The sequence below is a fragment of the Dermacentor variabilis genome, chromosome 7 (assembly GCF_050947875.1).
Source record: "Dermacentor variabilis isolate Ectoservices chromosome 7, ASM5094787v1, whole genome shotgun sequence".
Taxonomy (NCBI): Eukaryota; Metazoa; Arthropoda; class Arachnida; order Ixodida; family Ixodidae; genus Dermacentor; species Dermacentor variabilis.
In genome coordinates this window covers 109,837,283-109,855,841 of record NC_134574.1, presented here as the reverse complement: position 1 = coordinate 109,855,841, position 18,559 = coordinate 109,837,283, and the positions used below count along the sequence as shown (strand labels likewise).

General features: G+C 47.0%; 1 protein-coding gene across 1 annotated transcript; it reads left to right on the top strand.

Moving 5' to 3' along the window:
* Positions 1–7,116: 7,116 nt before the first annotated feature.
* LOC142588783 (endothelin-converting enzyme 1-like) lies at positions 7,117–18,076 on the top strand. The gene is made up of 3 exons (XM_075700602.1): positions 7,117–7,275; positions 11,580–11,903; positions 15,980–18,076. The coding sequence occupies exons 1-3, from the start codon at positions 7,117–7,119 to the stop codon at positions 18,074–18,076; spliced, it is 2,580 nt and encodes an 859-aa protein (XP_075556717.1).
* Positions 18,077–18,559: the final 483 nt, after the last annotated feature.

Genomic DNA, 18,559 nt, shown 5'->3' with positions numbered 1-18,559 from the left:
GCTGCTGAGCACGAGGTCGCGGGATCGAATCCCGGTCACGGCGGCCGCATTTCGATGGGGGCGAAATGCGAAAACACCCGTATGCTTAGATTTAGGTGCACGTTAAAGAACCCCAGGTGGTCAAAATTTCCGGAGTCCTCCACTACGGCGTGCCTCATAATCAGAAAGTGGTTTTGGCACGTAAAACCCCAAATATTATTATTATTATTAAATCGACCACTCGGTAGACGTCTTCACATTCTAATAAAACATGCTCCATAGTCTCCCTATAGCTTTACCGCAGCAAGCACATGCTTCTTCTTCCGTCTTATATCTCGCTTTATAGGTGCGTGTTCTGAGGCATCCCGATCTCGCTTCGAAAAGTAATGAGCTTCCCTTTCAGTTATCATACATTTTTTCTTTCGTGATTTCGTTTTTTTCCTCTTATAAGTAGTTACTCATGGCAGGTTTCTTTTCCATTGCCGCCACCCATGAGATTATTTCAGCCTCTCTGACTTTCCGCTTGACCTTCTTTGTTGCTGTGTTGCCCACCCTACAGGCCGCATACTTGCTGGTAAGCTTCCTAGTTGTTTTCCTCCACTGTGAATCAATGTTTTTCCTGTACAAATAACTGAACACCCTCCCAGCCCATTTGCTTTCTTCCATGTATTCCTCAGCCGTTCTTTATACTCAATTTTACTGCGAGCTTCCCTCACTTCAAAACTATAGTCCAGCCCATATCAACCTGCACAGCTTCATTTGTAGTCTTCCCGTGAGCGCCCAATGCGAGGCGACCCGCTGACCTTTGGTTCCCGTTGAATTCTGATTGTACCCCTGATTTAAAGCAAAGAACCGCATTTCCAAAAGTAAGTCCTGGAACCATTACCCCTTTCCACATACCTCGGAGGACCTCGTACCTATTGTATCCCCATAGCGCTCTGTGCTTCATTGTGGATGCATTTCTCTTCCCCTTCACTGTTATTGTTTTTTCCTGTGTTTCCATATATCTACTGCCTTCGTTTATCCATATACCAAGGTATTTATATTCTGTTACCCGAGGTATTTCCTGACCCTGCATCTCTACTGTCTGTTCACTGTTTTCATTGAATACCATAACATCTGATTTTTTAACACTAAATTTAACACCTAAATTGTTGTCTTCCTGCCCACAGATATTAGCCAGACGCTGCAAATCACTTTGCTTGTTAGCAAGCAACACAATGTCGTCCGCATAACATAAACCTGGGAGCTGCTGCTCTATTACTGTACCCGCCTATTTGTATGAGAGATTAAACCCGATATTTCTTCCTTCTAGCGCCCTCTCCATCCTCATCATGTACATCATAAACAGCAGCGTGGATAAAGGGCACCCCTGCCTCAGTCTCTTGTTGATATGAACTTTCTCCTCGCTCCTCATCCCTTTCCATTCAACGCAAACTGTATTTTCTAGGCAAATATCTCTAAAAAGCTGTAGACAATCGTCACCTAAGCCTTCCCCTTCCAGAATATCCCACAAAATGCTGCGGTCTACGTTGCCATAGGGCTCCTGTAATGTCTAAAAAGGCCACATATAATGGTATGCTTTCTACTTTTGATATTTCAATACACTGAGTAAGAACAAATAAGTTATCATCTAAACGCCTACCCATCCTGAAGCCATTCTGAAGTTCTCACAAAATGTCATTATTCTCTGCCCATGCTTGAAGCTTTAATTTGATTGCGTGCATTGCTACCCTGTATATTACTGACGTAAAGTTCAACGGTCTATATGAGTGAATTCTATCTTTAATTCTCTCCCTTACCTTTATAAATTATATTAATTCTACTTTGTCGCCAACTGTCTGGTATTCGTCTATCTTTTAAAGTTTTTTCCACTGCTTTCACCAGAGCTTCCTTACTTTTTGGTCCTAGTTCATTAATCAGCCTAACGGGAACCTCGTCTAGCCCCGTGGCTGGGCGCTTAGGAATTTTATCTTCCGCTTTCTTCCAGTTGAAATTTGTCAGCACCAGCTTCTTTTCCACTTGGGTATCTTTCATGCTCTTTTTTTCTTCAAATACAACCTCGTCATTGGCTTGGAAAGATTCGGCTGGTATTTGGTATGTAATTTATTGTCGCTTCTCCTTCCAGTCTGTTTTCATCTTCGTCTAGGATATGTTGTTGTAGTGTTGTTGACTTCCTGCCTAATAGCTTTATGTGGTTCCAAAATATTCTAGGTGCGGCTTTCTTTTTCTCCCGTATTTCTGTCAACCAACGTTCACTTTCACCTTTTAATTTTGCTTGCACCAGTATTTCAACCATAGACTTTTTCTCCCGGTATATTTCCCATTTGCTGGTTACTTCATCCTGCGGCAACTGCGCCTTCTTTGCGTGCCTGTGCTCTCGAGATGCTTTCTGTCGTTCGGTGATCGCTTCTCGTATCTCCCTGTTCCACCAGCGTTTCGGTTTCCTTCTTCCTTTCCAACGAACATGTTGTTTCTCTTTCCGTATTTCTGTCGTTATTACACTTAGAAGCCAACCATATTCCCACTCTTTACTTGGCCATACGCCAAGTCCTTCCTCGACTCTAGTGACTATATTTGCTATTTGTTGGGTGCTCAAATTTGGACTGGCCATTTTGCGCTCCTTGCTCTCTTCCCAACTACATATCCCATTTTCAACATGATGCGTTTGTGGTCAGTCCCGATGCTGCTATACCCTTCCTCATCGATGACCATTTCTCTCGACTTATCATGAATTCCTTCTGTCATCAGACAGTAATCAATGGTCGATTGCCGGTTTCCCACTTCCCACGTGATCTGTCCTTCACACTTAGGCCTTGTGTTCACGATAACGAGGTTATGTTGCTCACAAAGGTCTAGCATTGACTTCCCGTTGTTGTCGGTATAGCTATCTAAATCCTGTATGTGGGCATTCATGTCACCTAATAGGACAATTTCAGCATCATTCCCAAAACCCTTAATATCAGCGCTTACGCATTCCACTAACACTTTATTCTTCTCTGTGCAATTATTTCAGGTCCACAAATACGTAACGCCCAGCCAGGTTTTTTCTCACTCATTGTACTTGATAACCAAAGATGCTCTTGACATATTGAATTTACTCATTTCCATTTGGCTCCCTGATGGATGAGAATTCCGACTCCCCCTCCCTTTCTTTCCGACTTAGTTCTGTTGCACCCTTCCCTAACATAATTCTCAATAACTGGCGGCTCTTCCGAGTCTGTAAGGTGCGTTTCTGTAACCGCATACACCCCTATTTGTTCTCTATTTAACTGCTCCTCAATCTCTGCCCACTTTTCCTTTCTTCTGCCGCCCTGCATGTTTATGTAGCCTATTGCATGGCGAGCTCTCGTTCTTGCAATCCTCCTTTTTCTGTTATCGATGGCGATGCTCTTCTGAGGTTCCCCGAGGGGACCTAGGGGCGGCACTAGCGGCGAGGTTCGGGCAAGTTGGAATTTCATCGCGGCGGCAGCACCGTTTCCGAACCAATGACGGCCCGCCTTGCCACGTGACCAGTGGAGGACTAGTGCGGGAAAGCCTGCGCATAGAACTCTGTTTATTTACTTGCTACACGCGGAACGGGCAGCATGCCAAGATAGCTCTTCGACGAATTGCTAATCAGTGAGGTTTCGAAACGGCCACGGCTGTGGAATGTGAATGACAACTTTCGCAGTAAGGGAGTCTTTGTGGGAATAAGTCAGGGACGCTATGACACCGGTAAGCAAAAACGCCAGTTGTACTGAACTGCGAGATTTTTAGTCTTAATTTTTTTTTAATGGTGCAGACTCTTGAACGGCATGCCGATGCTTGTGTTAAAAGTAATTTTTCTCGCCTCTCTAGCGAAACGCTGAAGCTTGTCGGAAACTCGATCTTTGTCGCCGCGTAGACTTCGTGCGCTTGCCGTGATTCGCACACAAGCGCTCTTCGTGGCGCTCCTGCGAGAGCGCGTTTGTTTGCACGTATTTATTGTCCCGGTTTACCCACACATCAAACGCTCGTTGGATTTTTTTTCTTTATTGCGTGCAGTTGCTCTGCGCAGTCGAGTTGTACAAGTATTGTTTTAATTATGCAGCTGTGAGAAAAACAAAGCTGGCATTCCTTTAGTTAATTAAGCGGAAGCTTTCGCTCGGGTGCCCCTATCTAAATACAAGTAAAATATGCGTGTAAGAATCATCATGTGGCGCACATAAATCCATCTCCGTCGAGACGCTAGTGTCCATTATGACACAGTGCCGAGCCGCTCGCGAGTTTTTGCGCCGCGTATATGCAATATTTTTACAAAAAACAACAAAAAAAAGATAACAATTAAGCATGATTTAGATGCTTAAAACGCGGGATATGTATCTATAAAGTAAAATTTGAAATGCAGGGACAAAATAATGCTTGTGCTGGCAGTTTCAAACTACCGAAACTGGCTGAAAGTCCTGTGGTTTTTTTGTTTTTTTTTTTGCCAGCAACATGGATATTTGCAGCGGCGGAAAACGCACGGCGGCAATGCATGTGCAACGAAACCTGGCGAAAAGCTTCACAGCGCCGCGCCGCCGTTTGTTCCATTCGCTCAATCGCTTGCATGTGAAACAGGCTTAATCTGCAGCTAACTGTTCGAACGCTTGTCAAAGTATGAGAGCACAACTTCTTCCGTAGCATAATGGTACCACCCACTTTGTTACGATTGTCGCGCATGTTTCGTTGGACCTAAACCGCAGCTTAGAACTAAAGTAGAATAGTGCAATAAGCCCACATTAGTGAATGGACAATTGAACTGCGAGGCCGAACGTAGGCTCAAACACGCGCGCGCGCGCCGAGCTGCGTGTTCCGTCCGCCTCAACTCCAGCAGAAACCCCGGCAATGCCGACTTAAACCACTTCCGTACGTCTCACAGAACCGTTTTCCACATATATGGGGAAAACGGACGTGGCGTCTTCTATAGAAGACGGCACGTGATACTAAAAAGACCGCACGAGCGTGAAAACAAACGCCATAAACTACCGCCGAGTGTACACCTGACATACAAGATGGAGCGCTCGCCCAAGCCAGCATGCCGACTGCCCATAGATGGCGCCACTGCGTAGCAATATGGTAACGAAGCAATCTAGGGTATAATCTGTCGTACAGATTAGGCGAAAAGGTTGTTGAGCAACGACTACCGGGTTTAATGTATGCGGACGATATTGTACTGTTAGCAGATAGCCAAGAAGATTTGCAAACTCTGGTTAATTACTGTGGGGACGAAGGAGACAGTTTAGGTTTCAGTTTTAGTGCAGCTAAGTCCGGTGGGATGTTTTTCAACGATACAACGGATCAGGAGCTTACAATACAAGGCCACGAAATACCGCGAGTGGCCGAATAAAAGTATCTCGGGGTATGGATAAACAAAGGACAGATGTACACGGAAAAGCACGAACAGTCTCTAATAGCAAAAGGGCGAAGAGATGCCGGGATAATGAAACATAAGGCATTGTGGGGTTACAACAGGTATGAGGTACTGAGAGGCATTTGGAACGGAGTAATGGTGCCGGGGCTTACTTTCGGGAATGCGGTCCTGTGTTTAAGGGCAGAGGTTCAGTCGAGACTAGAAGTAAATCAGAGAGCTGTGGGAAGGTTAGCACTAGGTGCCCACGGGAAAACCACAAACGAAGCAGTACAGGGAGATATGGGCTGGGCATCATTCGAAGCACGGGAAGCTCAGAGTAAAATCCTATACGAAAAACGCCTGAGGAAATTGGATGATAACAGGTGGGCAGCTAAGGTGTTTAAATACCTATACAGAAAGAGCGTTGACTCACAATGGCGGAAAAGAACTAGGAAGCTAACCAGTAAGTATGCCAGACACGAGGACGAAAAAGGACAGAGCATTAAACGACAGGTTAAAAATGCGGAAGGTAAAAATTGGATAAATTCAATGGAAAAGAAGCATAGTGTAGAACTATATCGATACTGGAAACAGCAGATCAGGAAGGAAGCGTTTTATGATAACTCAAGAGGCAGTGCCCTACTATTTGAAGCTAGATCAGGATGTCTTAGAACGCGGAGCTATAAAAAGAAATTTAACGAAGGAGAAGACACATGTACTGTGTGTGGTAAATATGTAGAAACGATGGAACACCTCATACTAGAATGTGATGGTATCAATCCCGATGTCGATGCGGCCACAGTCACCCTTCCTGAGGCCCTAGGTTTCAGAGATGATAGTCATGTAAATAAATATGCGGTGGAAATTAGCAAAAGGCGATTGGAGGATTGGTGGCTCAAAAGCAGAGAGGTGACATAAGGTTAAAAGGGTAGGAAGACGTATTTAAAGAAAATCGAGAAATTCAATAACACACAACACAGATAAAAATAAAAGGCAAAATAAAAATCTGGGCATGGTGGCAACTGCCATCGCCCCGTTTCAAAGGGGACGCTCCTACCTTCCATCCATCCATGGTGGCACCCATGAAAAAAAAAACTGTCTTTATTCAAGGAGCAAAAGCCCCCGGATTTTCTCTCTCGCGCCCGCTCTTACTCCCGTCTGCGTAGAAACGGCTGACGATCCCTCAAATGAACGTCTCGTCGGAGGCAGCGCGGGCTGGAGGGGGACAGCTTCGATGCCGCCAACAAGTGCGTACTTTGCACGGCCGCGCGCAATCGCACGGCCCGTATATTGAAAGGGCTTTGCAGACAGCTCATACCTTTGTGCGCGCTGTTTTCTCGCCGCACTTGCACTGAAGCGATAGACCGCACGAAGGCCACTTCGCTCGCTGCTGCTGCCGCGCATGCTCACACCACCGTTTTGATAGCGAGTGTTCGCGCTCATTGAGTGCGATGTCTTCATGTTTGCTTGTGCGCGCTCACAGCATCCTTGTTAATTCACTTAGTAAGCGAACGTTTCCAAGTTTGTGCGGCCGATAAATCTGCTATCCTTACTTTGTATAGCTGTCCACTAATTTGCAACCGCAATTGATGCTTCGCTTTTTGGGCGAAACTGGGACTTTTCATTTATTTACTAACAGGAAGTGTCAGGCTTCAGTCGCCATAAGCCTTAAGTGCCAAATATTTTGAAGCTGGAATAAAAAACAGGCAGGTAATTCTGCACGACAAGACGGGAAAGAAAAAGCTCGCGAAGCATTCGACAGCTCGCTTGTGTTCCAGGTGGCGATGCCAAAGCAGCCGGGCAAGTCATTTCATGGATCTAAAGGCAAGCAGCGCACACCTGAAAAACAACAGACTCCAGAGGGCGTCGCAAAGTCCTCGTCGACCACGTCGCCTTACAGCGCGACTTCTCCGATCGGAAGTGCCACCGTTAGCCCCGCAGCGGTAAGCATCTCCGGTCGTAAATTCAACGACGATTGTACACAGCTGTCAGATCGGGGCGGCGGCCACTGTCAAAGCGAGACATCGTGGCGCTGAAATCGTGTCTTGGATCTTTGATGCCATGTTACATTTGGATACCCAGCCTCCTCTGTTCCAGTTGTAAATCCAGTGGTATTCCGAACACTATCTGTCAAAGTCCGCCATATTATGGAGCTCGCCATTGTGCACTTCTGATTGGCTCACAAGGCTGCAGCTGCTTTGGCCTTGCCACCATTGAAAAAGATTTGGCAATGTAGCGGAATTGTAGTTTTCCGAAGAGGAACCTCGAGTCTCTGTATCCTAAGTGCGTGCGCGGCAGTCTCTGGATATGCCAATGTGGCATGACGTTTTAGTCGACAACTACGCTCATCAGAATGCTGGGAATGAAGCTGGTCCTCCGCCGACTAAATACTCTTACAGACGCATATCTAGTTTTTTTTCTTTTTTTTAAGAGGAGAGTCTGACTTTGAGATAGCGATCGATGAAGATGATCACTGCGCGGACGCTTACGATCAATAATAATAATAATAATAATAATAATAATAATAATAATAATAATAATAATAATTTTATTCGCACCCCAAGGGGCGTTCTAACAACACATTTCTTTTTTAAACAAGAATCATTGGCATTCAAGCATGCCACTTGTGTGCCGGCCTCGACCCAAGTGATTTTCTGGGGCATAAAGAGACAGCACTGATACGCTGTGCTGTCAGTGCAAGAGAATGTGCTGTGTCAGTTCTGGTTTGATAAGACAGAAAAAAATGTTATCAAGTTTCAGCCCCAATGTTTGCGCTCCGATAGTAAAGGGCCAGTACTTAGTATACATGGTGTCCCTGCTAACTTTAGCCAGAGCTTTAATATATGCGAATGCCACGTAGCTGGACAGAACCAACGTAAGGTTGTTCGCCGTCGCTCTGAGATAAACTATTTTCTTTTCATTCCGCCTAATTAGATAATTAGCCTTAATTAATAAATTTCTCAAGTATTACAATTACATTAGAAGTGTCAATGACAAAAATGTAGAGCGACATGAAAAACTCTCTAACAGCTTTCTGTTGCTCAATACGTGCTACGCAAAGGAATTTTTCTGAACGTGATAGAAGCCCCCAAATGCACGCAAAATTGCCGCGTGAATGGCCGCTGGAGGCACTTGGCGTGTATATTTTTTTTTTGTGCATCTTTGTGAGAAGCAAACATGCTGACAGCTGCAGTGGAAGACCCGAAGACTGCGTGAAATTCACTACATTAGCAGTCGCTGTCATGCTGTCGTGTCATATTTTGGTGCGCATGAGAGGGTCAGAATCAATGGAGTTTTCAACTACCGCATTCACTCCCTTAAGGCCCGAACTTGTCATGTTGTCAAACCGGTGTCCTGATGTCGTCGCGGTCGTCCCATCGTCCTCACTCTAACTTCTACATCCGACTCTCGTCATGCCATCGTGGTCACGCTTTTTATCATCGTCATCATTGCAGTAACATCATCCCATTGCCGTCACGCTGTCGTCCTTGTACCAGCGCCATCGTTTCGGGGAATCGTCATCTCAGTGTCATCGTGCCGTCGTCGTCATACCTTGTCATTCCATAAACGTCATCTTCGCAATTCCATTGTCGTCAATGTGTCGGAGTCACACAGATGTCATGCCACCATCATGTTCATGGGCTACCTTGGCAAGCGAGTGCCATAGCAAAGGGGAACAATACCCAAGTATGCCTCATATAACTGAAGCAACGGAGGCTTCATAATGGCTCCTACAAACATGTTAAACAAATGTGACTTCAGAAACATGGTGTGTCGCAGCATTGCTCGAATTCTAATTGAATTACCATGGACAGTTATCCAGAGGTGAGTTCTGTCGTAACTTTTTTTTACACCAGAATAACCGATTCTTGCAGCTGGCTCTTTATATCTGTTTATTTTAACCGTCAAAATAAATTTACTTTGTTTTCTGGCCGAGAGACCGAAAATAAATTCTCTGTCGCTTCTACACCTTATTATCATTATGGGGAGCACATATCCTATGCGCCTGTAGCAGAGATGACACTTACTTGGCAGTGTCCACGTAATATCGATTGCTGACAGATATACAATGGGTGCGGGGCGGGGGGAGATATATACAACAAACTGAGGTTGAAAAGGCAGGAAGGTTAAACGGAAAATGTGATTGGCTGCACTGCACTGGTGAACGGCAAGGGGAATCATGAAATAGTAATTATTAGTTATTAATCCTTACAATTAATAATTATTTTAATTCTGCAGGCGGGAAACGTGAGCACTCAGGTCTAGACTGCAGAAACTCCAGGCGTTATCTCAGATCACGTTCAAAGATGAGGCCAGCAGCGCATATACCGTAGTACCGTTGACTAGTACATGCCACCGCAATAGACTGTCCCCTACAGTAGCCAGCGCTGTGTCCTACTTCAGATGAACTCGTAGTGGTTGCTTAGTTGCTATGGCGTTGCACTGCCAACAACGAGATCGTGGGATCAAATCCCGGCCACGGTGGCCGCATTTCGATGTGGGCGAAATGCGACAACACCCGTGTGCTTAGATTTAGGTGCACGTCAAAGAGCCCCAGGTGGTCCGAATTTCCGGAGTCCCTCCACTACGGCGTGCCTCATAATCAGATCCTGGTTCTGGCATGTAAAACCCATTTTTTTTTTAAGTTCAGGTCATCCTACATCTGCACTGTTCCTTCACCATGTGGACGCATCCTTGTGTATTTTATTTTTAACCAAGAACGGTCTTTGCCTCTAGCCAGTCACGGACAAAACGTGCCTAAATGAGTTCAGAGTGTCTGCACTATATATAAGCTAGCTACGACTTAGGCAATATGCTAGAATGGCTGAGGCTCGATTAGTGTAGCACAGAATCGTCGATATCGTCACCTTGCAAAGCACTTTCTTTTACTCGTTCCACGCTAAATCGCCGCGCATGCAGGGATACTGCGATATTGAAGCTCAAGCGTGCACCTTCTCAAGTGCGCTTTGCGCTATGCGATGAATAAACATGGGAATTTATAATTAGCGTTTTTAATTGTACGTTCTGTATTCTGTCGCTCACTGAAGGCGCACGCTCCTCAATCTAGCGCCAAGTATAAACCGAGGGTCCAAAATCGTGAGCCATTAATTTTAGTAATTGTTGTTAGCCACTGGCCGACCACCCTCGCTGATATGTATGGACAGCATCATGATTGGCTGACATCGCGGCTCTCAGAAAAGGTTTAGTGGGATGACTACTCGTGAGCACCGGGTACCGTGAGATTAACTCTACGGTGCCCTTTCATCCTAAAGGCGCTTGATCATGACCCCAGTCGCCGTCTATCAGCCCAGCCCGGCGTATAGGGCCTGCGGGTTTATGCCAGTACAGGTCATGATAAAGATAGTAAAGCCAGGACGGCCGCCAGGCTGTGTGCTGTCGCACCTGTTTATCCCGCCAATTACCGCAGTCTCCGGCCACAAATTCCCGTCAATAGGATCGCAAGCAGAAATGATTTATTTATCCGAAAGCGTCAAATGGTCGATTGAGCGAAAAAGCACGTGGCGTCTGTCGCAGCGAAATGGCACCAAAATTTCCATTGGCTGCGACGCCACGTCAAGAGCCCGCCTCGCGCTCTCGTGACTCTTGCTTGCGCTTGCTGGCTCGGGCCTCGACGGAGTAGAACGGGTGAAAGGGGACAGCTGCTGCCATGGTATTGCGTGAGGGGAGAGGGCATCGCTACGTCACCCTCGCTCTCGCTCTAGGAAGCCTGCGTTACCCGCGCGTTAGGGCGAGGTGGTCACGGAGCCCTTTCCTCTCAGCAATAGCCATGCGCCGCCTGACTATAGCTGAACGCAATGGGCACTTTGAACGCCTCGACATTCTCTCTGTTCTGTCATGATATCCGCCCTACCTTTCCCCAAGGCTCTGAGTCGTGCTCTGTAATTGGTTGGAAAAGATAGTGCTTCTTCCTCATCACAATAGCTGCATCCCTCTATGTGTCCACGCAAGCTGCAACTGCGTTCTCACTGCGTTAGCCCAAATCGAAACGCGCCAAGCATCTCAGCGCGTTTGCTTGCCCACGAGGAGGTACATAACTCGAAGGACCACTCAAAGGCGTTCAATAGGACATCAATGCTTTCGCATTCACAACTCGTAAGAAGTGCTTAGGTGTCCTCAAATTTTCTGCAATGCGCATATGCACTATAGGGTCATGCCGTGATCTGCCTCGCCTGTTCCGTGCTTTCACTTTGTGCTGTAACCAAAATCCCGATGGCACGACGCACAGGAGACAACGCCGAAACCGGTTGGCACGGACGGCAAGGGTGACAAGCCCGCTCGTCAACATGGCAAGGCGGGTGCCGTCAAGACCACCAAGACCCCCATGGCTACTCAGGGTGCGCGCAACCAGGGCAAGAGTCTGCCGGGAGACAACGTCCGTTCCGCCACACTTCAAGACCAGGGAAAGCACAGAGGGAAAGCAGCATCGCCGCCTCCCGCGCCCCCGTCCGCAAACAAAGTGGTCAACGCACCGGCGCAGGCAGAAGCGACGTCACCAACGCCGGAGCGGCCTTCTATTCCAAGGAGATCTCCCACTACAACCACGTCGCAGGTGAAAACATTCTTGATTTGCTCCTTCCTCCGAACATCTCGGCCCAATGCACACTCCGTTAAGAGGGACGTGCACAATAACTTACAGAACGATCGACCGACAGCACTGTTTCCCATGCCACGAAGCAGGCGCTATTACCGTTCGTCAAAGAAAGGATTACTACCCTGATTGTAGCCAGTGTTTCGACAAGGGGACTTGTCACAACGTTGGGGGGTGACAAAGAGAAGTTGTTTGGAGACAGGTTTCTTGCTGATACGTTGGCTCCAGCCTGAGACCTTTGTTTGGTCGCTGTTGGAGACTTCAAATCTCCACCAATTCCTATGAGCATATGTCTTGCTTGGACTAACAGCTGTGGTTTGCGAGTCATTGCGCCTAGTTGCCTCTTCTATTGCGAAGTACTGTTTGTCTCATTCGAAGCACTTTATAGTAGGCAAGTATAGGTTCCTGTCCAGCCTCGTTTTGGGCCTCCTGAATAAAAAGTGATGCATGACCAATGGCGCTAACTAACCTTTGTAACCCAGCACAGCTTGATGCTCTCTTATTGTAAGGCCACGATCGCAGCGTAGTTCTCACGTGCAAAAGCCAACAAGCTCTTTGAGACGTTTGGCGCGGGCGTCGTGTTCCATTTACTCTCACTGTTCCTTCGTTGCACCTAGCGCTTTGACGTTAGGCTGCACAGCCACATAATCCAGTCCTTTCCCTGTACTAGCTAACGCTACGCGCAAGCTGTGCGACATTGTACTGCCCTCTTTACCGGCACAGGTCAAACAGGTTCTAACATTTCTTCGCAAGAGTACAAATGTCATGGCAGTTTTAACGCAATTCCCACAACACTAGCATGACTACGCCCACTTGTATATCGCTTAGTCGCAGATAACGCCACAATCCGCGTATTATCTCGCTTACGCCTGCTCATTTACATAGAATGCCGCAAAGGGCATGTAAATTCGTCGTTGCACGACTCACGTCGCTATCATATGATATTCCATCTTCGTCGTGGTCATCTCGCTGCTATCGTTACGCACACTACAGTCACACACGCACAAATACATAGGCCCACCTGAAAATGCTTTGCGGAACTCCAAAAGATGTATATATAGCCAGCTCCCTGCAAAATGTTCCTAAGAACAGCTATTCCTACAGCAAGTGGAATGTGCGTAAGTTATTGCTCCGCAATTTAACGGATCGAGCTGCCTGCCTTCCTGAACTGTGCTTCGGCGCTCTACGTCGGCTGCATGGGTTGTTGGATCAATTTTTAATGCATTAGCATTCTTTGCATACTTCACGCACTTTTCGGGGGCTACCTATGTTTGTTTGTACGTTTGCATCCGACTCATTCTGCGTGCCTACCTAGTTCACAGGGTATAGTCAGCGACCAAACGGGTAGAGCATAGGGCTGCTGTGCGCAAGTAACAGGGTTCGAAACCAACCGTCGAACCAACTTGGCTCACTAAGTATTTGCCACTGCGAGAGCACGTGCCGCTCTTCAACGAACCTCTTTCACGCCTACATGGGTCACTGTAGACGTGGGACTGGGTAGGTACTGCTGTTCGAACAAACACTTTGACGCCGACTTGGAGTACTGGGTATGTGTCAACCGGTCAGTGCTGATCTCTAATGCACCTCTTCGATGCCAACTTGGGTCACTGGGTATGTGCCCGTAGTTGTGTGCCGCTCTTTAATGAACGTCTTTTAGGCCAGCTTGAGTATAACTGGGCCTGTGCTACTGGGATTGTGCCGCTGTACAACGACGAAAAATGTCCCCCCTCAATTTTCTCCGAAGCTACATGGAAACGAGTCCACGTCAGAGGGGTTCCTCAAGGACAGCGACCCGACGCATCAGCAGGCTCCAGCACCAGGTGCACTTGATATGGGCCGTTTTTCAATGAACGCCTTTCACGCCACCGCTTTAGCGACCTACGCCATTAATGCACTGGGTATATGTGCTCCTCTTCAGTGAATCTCTCGCCAGCTTGGGTCACCGAGTGCGTGCCACTGAGCGTGCGGCACGTGTCCAGTGCATTCATGGCGCAACTACGTAAAGCGTTGGCGTGAGAGGCGTTCATTCATTGAAAAACTACGCATACCCAGTGGATTTGTGGCACGCAGCCTCCTCATGCGTCGGGTCGCCGTCCATGAGGAACCCCTGTGACGCGGGTTCGATTGAGCTCGGCATCGGAAAAATTTAAGGGATCATTTTCGTCGTTGTAGAGCGGCACATTCTCCAGTGGCACATATCTAGCTAACCAACTCGGTGTCAAATAGTTTCATTGAAGACCTGCACAGACCGAGTGACAGATGCCACCTGCTTCAACTGGGCATCAAAGTGTTTTTTTTTTTTCGAATAGTGGTACTTACCCAATCCTGCATCTACAGTGACCCATCTCGGCGGGAAAGAGGAACGAAAGAGGTCCTTCGGTGCATTTTTTTTTCAATAACATGGGGACGATTAAGAAGTTTTGTTTTTGTAAGCTAGATTGATTGTCGGGACCCGCCGTGGTTGCTCAGTGGCTATGGTGTTGGGCTGCTGAGCACGAGGTCGCAGGATCGAATCCCGGCCACGGCGGCCGCATTTCGATGGGGCCGAAATGCGAAAACACCCGTGTACTTAGATTTAGGTGCACGTTAAAGAACCCCAGGTGGTCGAAATTTCCGGAGTCCTCCACTACGGCGTGCCTCATAATCAGAAAATGGTATTGGCACGTACAAGCCCATAAAAAAAAAAAAAAGATGAATTGTCAGATTTCCTGACAACACACTGGTTGGCAGAAAACGAAAATGACTTTGTAATGGCAACATGATTTGGACGAGTTGGTTCATCTTGAATGCGAATCGAAGTCGCGGGAGCGCACGAGGACAGAAACAAAAAAATCTTGTTCCTGTGTCTGTGCTTTCGCGCTGCTTCAAGTTATACTAAAAGATTGCTCATTGTTTTTACAGAGAGTAAAGCAATGCTTTGCATCGTACACATAAAATAAATGCTAATAAATAAACTGCGCTTTGGTTCTAATGCTCTTTAATTTATATTTTTATGTCGTGGATATTAGGTGCGCGTGGAAAATGCGTTTCAAATCTTTTGCATATCTTCTGCCGGAAAAATATCGTATACAAGCCGAACAGATCTTCACGGTACCCTCGAAATCATCTTAACCGCAGTCTACTGTATAACAGCGGTGGCACGTGTACTGCCTAACACTATGAGCGATAGATGCAGTACACAGATAAATACTCAGGAAAGTGGATGGGAATGTACGGTGCCATGGTAACTCAATTGGTAAGAGCATCGCACGCGTAATGCGAATGCGTGGATTTGTATCGTACCAGCGGGAAGTCGTTTTTCGTCCGCTGTTATTTCTCTTTACTTCACCATTTCTACATTTTAATAAAAAAAAACATATAATTTACCTTATGCTTTGCTTGATTTCATTGTCTGTGGACCTCTAACGGTTGTGACTAAGGAAAATAGGGACCCTCGTTTCCCCTTATTCTGATTCAAATATATATATATATATATATATATATATATATATATATATATATATATATATATATATATATATATATATATATATATAGAGAGAGAGAGAGAGAGAGAGAGAGAGAGAGAGAGAGAGAGAGTACGTAGCTTTCGCACAATATATGGCTAGCGTGTCGGCTGATGGACCAACATTTGTCTGTGACAAAGGCTGGTCCGCCAGCCGATACATTACAAATTTACTGTGCATATACAGCGTATTGTGTATATATTGTTTGTATTGTGTATATTGTGGACATATACTTGTATATATTTAAGCATCCAAGGGGCAAACGATTCAGCTTTCTTATTTCTATGCTGCGGTTCCAAACGCCACTCCTAACAAACTTGAAAATTTAGCAACAGAGTCGGTCGCTAACATTTACCGCATTGCATGGAGCTGTAGTAAAGAGCCTCTATATCAAAAAACACCCGTATAACGCCACCCATTTAAACGAGGCCTATTCTGTTATGAGTGTAGTCGGGTATTTAGAACGACACATCATGCGAATTCGCAAATGTCATTCCTCCACCCGTAACTTGCTATTCGTGTTTACTGCAGCCGAAAACTTCTGAAGCAACAAAGGTGGCGCCACCGCCGAAACAGCACACTTCGGGCCTCGAGATTGCAATCCTTCTGGCCTGCTCCGTAGCCATCGTGCTCGCCACGTCTGCCGTTTTGTACATGATGCTGTCGAAGCGACACAAACGGAGCACCATTATGTTATGCCACACTGATGACTGCCACAAGCACGCGGCTCTACTCACCGAAAACCTCGACACGAACCTCGATCCTTGCGAGGACTTTGCGGCCTACGTGTGCTCAGCGGCGCGTAATTTGACCCTCGGCAAAACGCGGGTCAATTCTGTCAGCCAAGGCATGCAGTACATGTGGTACGAGCATTTTGGCGAAACACTCCGCAGCGGCGCCAGCAAGTTTCCAGTCGGACGGAAGGCCTTGGCCATGTACGACACGTGCTTGAACTATTCGCAGGGAGCGCCACAACACAAGAAGTTCCTCGAACATTTGAGACGCAGTGGACTAGACTGGCCCGGACCGCCCGCCACACTAGTGTCCTCATTGGCTGTAATTGTGAACTTCGGTTACAGGTGGCGCTCGCCACTCTGGATAGCGGTGAGTGTGTTACAGAATAACTCTCTGGGCTCCACAGCCGCAAGACGGCGCGTCCTGGTTAGGCCAGGAATGTACATCCCCGCCATGCTAGAGCAGCATCAGGACGCCAAAGCAACTTTCAACTACATTGAGTACTGGAAGCAATACCTCGATCACTTGTACCCAGACGAAGCTTCGCGACCTGCACTCAACGAAACTGCAGTTGACGAAGTCCGACGCATGGAGATGGATGTGCTGCAGAATTTGGGCTCTGTGCTCTCTTCTAAGGACCCAGAGCCAACGGTATTATCGTTCCGCCAACTCCCAGAAGCTGTCCCGAACGTGTCGACTGAAGTCTGGCTTCAAAGTTTTCAAGCTACTCTCACTCTAGAACCGACGCTGAATGCCGACGATGAGATTGTTGTCAGAGACATTAAGTTGCTTAAGGTAGTAGCCAAGCTGCTCTCTAATTACACTGAGATAGAGCTTAACAGGCACTTGGCGTGGTTACTTGTGCAGTACTACGCTCCCGTGGCCGATTACCGCCTACTCGTCGGCAAATATGGCGACGAGAAGGAAGCCAAGGCGTACCTACGCGACTTCTGCGCTCGAACCGTGGAAGAGCCTTTCAGGGCACTCGTTCTCGCACTCAGCCTCGTGTCACGTGTCGCGGCACCGGATCGAAAGATCATCGAAGACGGCTTCAATGGCCTCATCTCGGCAGCCGTTGACAGGATCAACGTTTCTATCTGGGCCGACTCGAAGAGCAAGGAGCAAATTATAAAGAAGCTGCAAGCTGTGAAGGAGGCGTTCTGGCCTCCCGGCGCTTTGCTGAAGAGCAGCACCCTTGAGAATATCTACGCAAATTTCGCAGAAAAGGCAGGCTCTCTCGCAGAGTTCTGGATACACAATAGTGTAGCAGCGTTCAGCGTGAACGTAACTCAAGAGTACGAGGAAGCCATGAGGCTGCGCTGGAACAATCTCCCAGGATACGCTAGCTACAACTACGTCTTGAACACGTTGGAACTTGCAATGTCCGCAATGGAAGCACCCGCGTACTACCGGAACGGCACTCGGGCTATGCTGCATGGTGGTTTGCTTTTTATTATGGCGAACCAGCTGATCCGAGCGATGGACCAAAAAGGCCTGCGCTGGACGACCGATGGAACTGCGGCCAACAACAGCCTAGTCACCAACTACACGCTGAAGGAACTTCAAAAGAAGGAACGTTGCCTTGAAGGAGCATCGAGCCCCTTCCCAGAACTACCTGCATTTGCAGTATCCGTCACTGCGATGAGAAAGGCGCACGAACGAGATGGGGGCCAGATTACCTTCCTTCGTGAAGACCTTTCGGAAGACAAGGTGTTTTATATGACACTCTGCTACCTGTCATGCGACAGCTCTGGTCAAAGAAATCCACAAGCTCCGGACTGCAACAAAGTAGTGCGAAATTCCGTATCTTTCTCGAAAGCATTTAACTGCCCTGTGAATTCACCCATGAACCCCAAGAAGAAATGCTTCTACTTCAAGAAGAACCCGCGGTAACAACGTTCACGTTGTTTTGCTTCTTGTGCGAGAACGTTTTCAGCGTATATACAGTGTTATTTCTAATATGTGGACGCAAGACTACTTTAGTGAAATGGTTTCCACCTTGATGCTCACTTGTGGACTAATTGGCCAACTGCAGTTTGGCAGCATATATTATGTTTTCTTTTAATTTTTTATAAGGGCGATTTCTCAGAAAACATATTTTACGCAGGCCATCTCCTACCACCTTACCGGATGTGTGTGATGCTTTCGCAGTAGCGCAGGTGGCTAGAATTTCGTGAAGTATCTTGTGCTATTAATTAATATACGCACGGACTATAGGTTTTGTTTATTTACCTGCGCATTTCGTGTCGTTTCCACTGGGTGTAGTGCAATTTCGTAGACTGAACAGCACTGTTCTGTGTAAGTTCAAGCGTCTGCAAACAAATTTATTCGTATTAAGCACTTCCTTCGAGATTCAGCTGCGTACCTAGATTGCAA

What these genes read in the sequence shown, in the direction of transcription:
- LOC142588783 (XM_075700602.1), top strand. Translation starts at nt 7,117, where the DNA reads ATGCCAAAGCAGCCGGGCAAGTCATTTCATGGATCTAAAGGCAAGCAG. An exon ending in CCACCGTTAGCCCCGCAGCG is followed by an intron (nt 7,276 to 11,579) that starts GTAAGCATCTCC and finishes CACGACGCACAG; the next exon opens with GAGACAACGCCGAAACCGGT. An exon ending in CCACTACAACCACGTCGCAG is followed by an intron (nt 11,904 to 15,979) that starts GTGAAAACATTC and finishes TGTTTACTGCAG; the next exon opens with CCGAAAACTTCTGAAGCAAC.